General features: G+C 40.4%; 1 protein-coding gene across 3 annotated transcripts in view; it reads left to right on the top strand.

The window, feature by feature from the left end:
* PPM1D (protein phosphatase, Mg2+/Mn2+ dependent 1D) overlaps positions 1-7,622 on the top strand; it is a 33,578-nt gene continuing 25,956 nt past the window's right edge. The window contains exons 1-3 of one of the 3 annotated variants that reach the window (XM_014960417.1): positions 1-46; positions 407-518; positions 3,520-3,611. In XM_014960417.1, the coding sequence (XP_014815903.1) occupies positions 16-46; positions 407-518; positions 3,520-3,611 (235 nt within the window). In that variant the 5' untranslated portion in view covers positions 1-15. Of the gene's footprint in view, positions 47-87; positions 519-3,519; positions 3,612-4,901; positions 4,978-7,622 lie in introns of those variants that run through there. The other 2 variants (XM_014960577.1, XM_014960496.1) reach the window with 2 other exon arrangements.

Below are 7,622 nucleotides of genomic sequence, written 5' to 3'. Positions count from 1 at the left end.
AGGGTTGAAGAAGAAATGGAGCCATCCGCCTATAAAGGGCTGCGGGGTTAAATGGAGGGGCTGAGGGGAAATATAAGGGAGGAGGGTGTGGGGGCGAGGGTTAGGGTGTGACTTGTGGCAGGACCATAGCCCAGCCTTCAGGTGACCACCGTGGTCGGTCACGATGCCTTCCCCACCCCAAAGCCTTGGGGCTGCCTGCCCTTGGGGTTTGGTGGCTTTATTTGGAGGGGAAGAGCAGGCTGGGCACCCCCAGCAGCTGGCCTCAAGGGGGGTCTTGAGGGTCCCCCTCACACACTGAGCTCCAGGGCCTTCCAACCCCAAACCTCCCTTATGAGTGGAAATATTGATTTTTACAGTTAAACCTGTGGTAACATCCTGCTACTATTAGGCCTTCTATGGCTTTCAGGTGTGTTGGCAGCTCAAGGTGAGCGTTATTTGGGAGCCCGGCGTTTGAGGAGGTTTGATGAGGTCCCTGAAGCGCACCTGCCCTGCCTGGTGTTCCTCCTGGCTGCCATGTGGTAAAAACACCCTTTTCCCTGCATAAATTAACCCCGTGAGGCCTTGTGGAAATGGCACTATATTTTGTCAATATCTTATTATCTTTATCAAGCTGTTTGAGGCATGTTTTTCTTCCTAATTTGCTTCCCATGTGGGGCTTGCACACACCACTAAGAACATATTGGATAGTTCTCGGACACAGATGGTAGATTTTTAGGCAGAGGCAATTAAGATCATTTGGGCTAAAACAGACTCGCACTGTGTGTAGCCAGTAATTTAGCCACCCCAGTACAACGACTTGGTGTAGATTTTGATATCACACTAAGTTAGTATCACTCAAGTTTGACTGCTCTAGCGTGGTCTTGAAGAAAACTTTTATTCAGAGTTAAATAGTCTTAATTTTCCAAACTTTTTATCATACAATGGTTAGAAAAAAGCCCAAACCCTGGATGCACTAACTATACGAGGAAATATTTCTCCTTCTGTCAAGTTTTATTTTGTTTTTCTTAGTTAATGTAGGGCTGCTACTGTGACTTACTGTTTGCTCTTTTTTATTTTAAAAATTACAGGAGGCAGAGCTTCTGCTGTTTCACTTTGGGGATTGTTTTTAATAATCTTAAATTGTTGCTATTCCTCCCTCCCCCCCCTCCCCCAGTTTGTGAAAAGACATTATTCTTGTTCCTTTACTTGCAGAAATAAATGTTATGGGGTGGGAAGAAAGGAATGTGACATAAACAGACTGTGGAAGATTGCTTTGTCCTCTTTTTCCTTTTGCTTTTGCCTATTGGTGGCTTCAGTGGGTTTTTTTATTATTATTTTCTGAGACTGTGGATTTTTTTCAGCTGAGGAAAGACAGCTGGTTTCTATTGGCAATTAGCTCCCCAAGAGGCAGAGGCTATTTACCTCAGTTACTTTCTGGGGAGCTGGTTTGGAAAGTTTAGAGTTGGAGGCCTGTTAGGAGGGGACACAAAAGGTAGTTTTCCTGTGCATGAAGGAAAAAGTATTGATAATATATAGAAGATGATAATTCTTGAACTTATATTGTTCTTTGTTTTGCTTTAAAAGAAAATATCTAATAAGATTTCTGAAAATAACGGCTAAGGTAAATATACTTTTCAAGACATTGCTGTGGCAATGAACTTTGTCTTCTTGATAAGTTACTATGTCTTGAAAAATTAGCTAGGCTATGCTCTTTACTGTATCATAACTTTTGTAGACAAAGCTGTAGTGTGAATATGCAGGGAGAGGAAATAAATACATCTATGCAAAAAAGGGCAAGGTAAAAACCCTCTCTGGAGTATATAATGTTATGTATTTGGTCTGTAATTCATTTTGGCAGAGCCTGAGGAATAATTTTTATGGCAAATACAATTTAATCTCTAGGTAGAAATAAAATTTAGATATAGTAGCATTTGTTGTTTATTAGTACTGTATGGCTTGATATATTTATGTATTGAACAACTCGGTGATCTTCTATTGCAGATACATATTTTGTTCTTAAAGGCGTTAATAGAGAGTTGGTGGAGTCCTTGATTTGGTGTATGTGTTTAATGGTGAGATAGCAGGTAACCATTCAAAGTAACATAGTAGCAAAACAGATTCACAAAAGTCTGTTTTATTAATTAATTGGTTAGTTCTCCAAATACCTTTCAATTTAAGAGGTTTCCTGTTTGTTAAATAGATTTTTTCCCTTAAGCTGCATTGGGAACTTACTATCAAAATGGCTCTATTCAATGATATGCTTTTCCCATCAGTAAATTATTTTAATGCAATTACTCATTAATAGTTACAGATGTTAGAAAAATCTTTCTGACTCCAGTACTTGTTGGCAAAGGTTCTGATGGATATTCTTATCTTTGTTGGTTATCTTTTCTTTTGTCTTTTCATACAGGGAAGCATTTAAGGGACACTTACAAATACTGCCTGTGTCTGAAAGCAAAAGGGTAATGCGTGTTGTTTAGGCCAAAGCATTCAGTCAGTCTGTCTGCTGTAATCTTAGCTTTTGAAGATGCATCTGGGTATCTGAGGCACTCACATGTAAAGCGTATGGAGCGCAATGGCTCCCTACATCTGGGTATCATTGTAGTGGATGGGGATGCAGACGAGGCTCGTAACGGGTAAACGTATAAAGACAATCTAATCATAGTCTTCTATTATAAAAACTGCCCCCAGAGATCAAACGGCCTCTTGGTTGTCAAAGTTCCCTCTGTTGGAGAAGTTCATATAGAAGGGATTGTACATCTGCAAAGGAAGATAGTTGTGATTTCGAGAGAATGTTGTTGGAGACTGATGTTTTTCTGCACCACAAAAAATTCTCCTCAAAACCTTTAAACAGATACAGGTACCAAGTTACTATTTCTGAACAACAGTGGATTGTTGAAGTTCCCTTCTGCTACAGGAGGTTGTTCACATAAGCATTTCCAAACCTGTACCTGAAACTATGGTTTAATGACTAACGAGTCAATTTGATCTGCAAATTACTGCAGAAAGTAGCAGTGTGGTCTTTTGTCTCATTGTTTTTGACTGTGGCTGAGCTGCCAACTGAGAAGGTTTGGGGGTTTTTTTGTGTGTGTGGATTCGTATTTCAGTCAAATTAGGAGCTGTGCATTTATTAGGTCTTGCACAAGAAGCATCAGGATTCCCTCTGTTACTGCTGCGTTCTTTTCACCAGTGTATTCTTAGGTCACATTAAGTCAGCCACAGTTTCACCTGACTCATTTTTAACTGAAATTAGTTAGAAAGACTTCACATAATGAGCGTTTTTGGTGGCTGGATGTAGATGGTGATTTTTGTCTGAAAGGTGGTGATTGGTGATTCAGAGTCCTTTCGTTGAGCCAGTGAGGAGCTGAGATGGGATCTCTGTCTGCAGATGTTCTGCCTTTTTTACGCCTATCTCGAATAATTTTGTGCAATTGTATAACTACTACAATTATTAGATTGTTTTCAAGTCAAAAGAATAAATAGAGTTACAGAGTTTGAGATGTAAGTGAAAGGTCCTAAAATACCGTGTCTGTTTTGCAGGAATAGAGTTCTAGAAAGCCTGGATGAAAAAAGATCAAATCTGTTTCATGTGCTGCCAGGGCAAGATTATTGTTTGCATGTTTTCATTAAAGGTAAGGTCCTTGTCAAAGAGCAAAAATGTGTTTGTGAAATCGATGTGTTAACACAGATGAAGTTCAGTGTGAAAGTAGTTGAAGGTTGAAGCAACTCATCAATGGAAAATTTAGATTTGGATCCTAATCTGGCATAGTTTAGGCTTTTCAGATGCGACCAAAAGTTCTCATTTTGTCATAGTTTAAACATGAGCTTGTGTATGTGAACAGCTTTATTTTTTAATTACTGTAGCTGGACATACTTAGTGGAAAAAGAGGTTGTAAGAAAACAATAAAAAACCTGCTGAATTTTCCTGCAATGTGCTTATTTTGAAGTGGGAAGGAAGTGAGCTGACATGGATAACATATGAACCTACTATATCTCCTTGATGTGGATATTAAAGGAACCTTGAAAATAGTTTATGGGGAAGTTGTTGGAGGCTTCTAATTTTAAATTCTTAACAGGAAATCATTAAACTGTAGAGGAGCCAACATAACAGACTGTTGCTCTAAAACAAGAGCTAAATGCAGAGCATTCACATGAACTTGTCAGATCTTTTTTTAATGCTGGTGGTTTTTTTCCTTTCATGTTTACTGCAACCCAGATAAATACATTTTCATTGTCGTATTTTTCATGCGTGGCAGCTGAGCAGTCACGCTGGGGATGAAACGTTAAAGCAATGCCATTATGGTCATACCTCAGGGAATATGAAGAAACAGATTATACTCCATTGGACCCTGAGGTTGCTAACTCCTTGTGTGGTCAGGTCCTGCACCCCTTCGTTGGCTAGGGAAAAACCTTTAAAAATGTGGATATTGTTAATTTTTATTTTTACATGAGTTTCACATGCTTTATCTGGGAGTGTTGCTGAGGTGACATTTTTCATAGGCTATACCAGAGCCATGAGAGGTACAATAACCTCTGGTGACTATCAGCTTGGCTTGTTGAAGCTTATTTAGGGGCTGGAGGAAGGAAAAAGGGGTGGCTGTGAGCACTAAGATGTGAAGGTTTGTCACCCAAGGCAGCTGAGGTGCTTTAAGGCAGTGTTAAGAACATAGGTTTGCCAAAGCCACGTGGGCAGTGCTGCTTTCTGCTCTTCTGTGGTTTGAGCTTTTTGTGTGTCTGAGCTGCTGATAATTCTGTATTTTTCATCTGTCGGACCAAATTAATCATTGCTATTACAAAATAGAACTTGAAATAAAGCATGCTACTAGAAGAGAGAGGGCAGGCTGCTGGCCACCCAGCACGGGCTTGTGATGTGGGGTTCAGAGGAATGTACCTGTCTCAGTTGTTTTTATTGTCTGGTGCAGGCAAGGGAGAGGAGAGCTGCTGTGAGAAACCTCAGTATCTGCATGAGCCGCCTTCCCTGCCGCTCCTGCTGAGAAGGTAGAGTTGTTTATTCACTTGGTTGAGTGTAGGCCTAGAAAATATTTAATTTCAGGTTCACAGGAGTTGTCGTTTGAGGAGCGACGTAGTGCCTTGGTGCACAAGGCTTTCTTCTCTTGGCTGCAATGTATATCCACTTGTTTGAGCAGTGTTTGAGCTCCAGGCAGGTCACCTTGTGCATCTTCTTCCCCTTTTTATGTTTCTTCTTCTCTTTCCTTTTCAATCTTTGAGCCTGTGGATGGGTCATCCTCAAAGATACCCCTGTGTGATCGCTGGTATCTAACGGGCCGCATGATGTGTTAGGAAACACTAGAGTAATTCATGGAGGTTCTGTCGCTTTTATTCTGACATCAGCTGGCTAAAAATGGGGTCAGTCTTTTTTTCCAAGATGTAACTAATTTAATTTAATTTAAGCCTATTTGAGAAATTTTTTAAAACTAAAAACTTTTCGTCCACAAAAGAAATTGTGGCCTTTGAGAAGTCATTCAAATTAGCTGAACCAGAGCAACCCATAGTGCTGCCTGTACAGTGGCTCTGAAATGGCTTTATTTCACTGTTTGCCAAAATGAGAAGCAGCTATCGTCAAGGTCAAATATTTAATTGTGTTTGGTTTAGAAACATTTTACATTAAATGATTGTACCTCTTCTTATATAAAAAAAGGGTTTTGTTTTGATGAGCCGTTTAATCTAACCTCTGTGTCTGAAATAGGTGGGGGGCCAGGCAGTTTCTGCTTAGCATTTGGTTCCTTTAAGTATAAAACCAAGAAAAGCACTCCTTTTTTTTTTTTATATATATATATATGAGCGAGATGTGCATGAAAAATGCTAAATTGCCCTTTAATATTGCCTATTACTTATGTCCTGGCATGTGGAAGCTGCAGTGGGACTCGCCATCAAACTTCATCTTTATTAGAGGTTTTTCTCCCTGCATCTTTAACTTTTATTCCCATTTTTGAAAAGCATCTGGTTTAGTTGAACTGAAGTTTCTTGTGAGCTCAAGGACTTGAGGAGAAAATTAGGAAATATGGTTTCAGTTGCTGGAGGATGTGCTGGTTTTGTGCCCAGTAAATCTTGAAGCACTTTTGTTTTCCAGCGGTGGTTTTGGGAATGTGGTTGTTGCATGCAAAAACATCTTTAATGTATTGTAATTTGATTGAATTTGTGACTGTAGGTATGATTTATATACGGTGCTATTGTCTTGATTGTAAAAGTATTGGCAGAAACGAGGTACTTTACTCGAAAATGCAAAAATGATACTTGGATGTAAAAAGGAGACAGAAATGCCTTGGAGTTTGAACAGGAGTTTCTTCCATCATAACTAATTATTATTTTCCCCTTTGTTTCCTTAACTTCTTTACAAATGTCAGACTACCTGGGATATGTTTATGCAAAGCACGGGGAGGGGTAGGAGTCAATCTGTTTGCTCTGTTCCTGGAGTAGCTGGAGTCCTTGGAGTAGATTTTCCACTCCAAATTGTTTAGGAAAATATTACCTATATTGAATGGTACTAATTCTTACAAAAAAAAGTCTCTGGTTCCATTTACCAAGTTATGAGATAGGGATAGTGTACTTTTTGGAAGTGATGGACTGTAGTTGTCCCCTAGATCTGACAATATTATTTTGTCTTTCTTTTTTTTGGTCAATAGTTTCAAGTCAGTTTTCTTGTTTTCTGGCTACTTTGTATTAAAAAGTAATTGAAAATAATCTGATCACATCCTTTTATATGGATGGCCCTGGATCTGCTGTGGGCCTTGTTATTGAAATGCTGTGCTTTGTGTGTTAATTGGAAGGGAAACAGGGATACATTGTGATATTTTGGATTCTATAAAGCTCAAATTAGTCTGTCTCCTTTATGCACCTTAAAAAAGTACACATCTCATCGTATAGGTGGCAAAGGTATAAAATACTCTGTTATGAAACTTAACGGACCGATTTTTTTTAAAGCAAGATTTCTCAATTCTGTCTTTGGCTGGTGGTTGATCTGATGGCATAAACACCTGTAAAATAGGGATAGTTATCTTACTGGATTAGCGTGGATTAATTCATTAATGATTGTAACAGGTTTTCAAATCCCTAGGTGCTCTAGAAATTCAAAGCTTTCTTGATATGTTTCTTATTTTTTGAATACTGCTGACTTTAATGTGGTTAGTGGAAGGAAGTCTGAGGTACTTGGAGTACTCCAGCCAAATTATTATCTCCATTTTACTGACAGTGGAAGTATTTTTCGTTAAATTCAGGAGTGGTTTTAGCTGGTTTAAGCTTGGAGTGGGAAGGGGCCTGGGGAGGTGGTGGGAGATGGAGATATAAAGCGATGGCTGGAATTTTGGGCTATAAAAATGAAAAGCAGAAAACCCTCCAGTTCGCAGTTATTGAGAGTAAACAGCGTTGTCCCGCAGGGAAGTCACCGTCGGGAATCCTTATTTTCCGGGCGGGGAAACGGGGATTTCGGGGCGGGAGCATGGGAAGTGCTGCGATTCCTGATGGGGAGGGCTGCCCTATCGTGAGGGGCCCGCCCTATCGCGACAGCACGCCCCGCCCCGTGTCGCTCCCTGCGGCGGGAGCTGCCTGCCTGGCCGCCGTCGGGCGACAGGGGGCGCGCTGGTGCCCGCGGCCGCCCCTTCCGCCGGGGCGGGGCGGGGGTAGGG

This window comes from Calidris pugnax, unplaced genomic scaffold, assembly GCF_001431845.1.
Source record: "Calidris pugnax isolate Ruff unplaced genomic scaffold, ASM143184v1 scaffold45, whole genome shotgun sequence".
Taxonomy (NCBI): Eukaryota; Metazoa; Chordata; class Aves; order Charadriiformes; family Scolopacidae; genus Calidris; species Calidris pugnax.
Note: the sequence above shows the minus strand (reverse complement) of the source record. Positions and strands in the feature narration are given on the sequence as shown.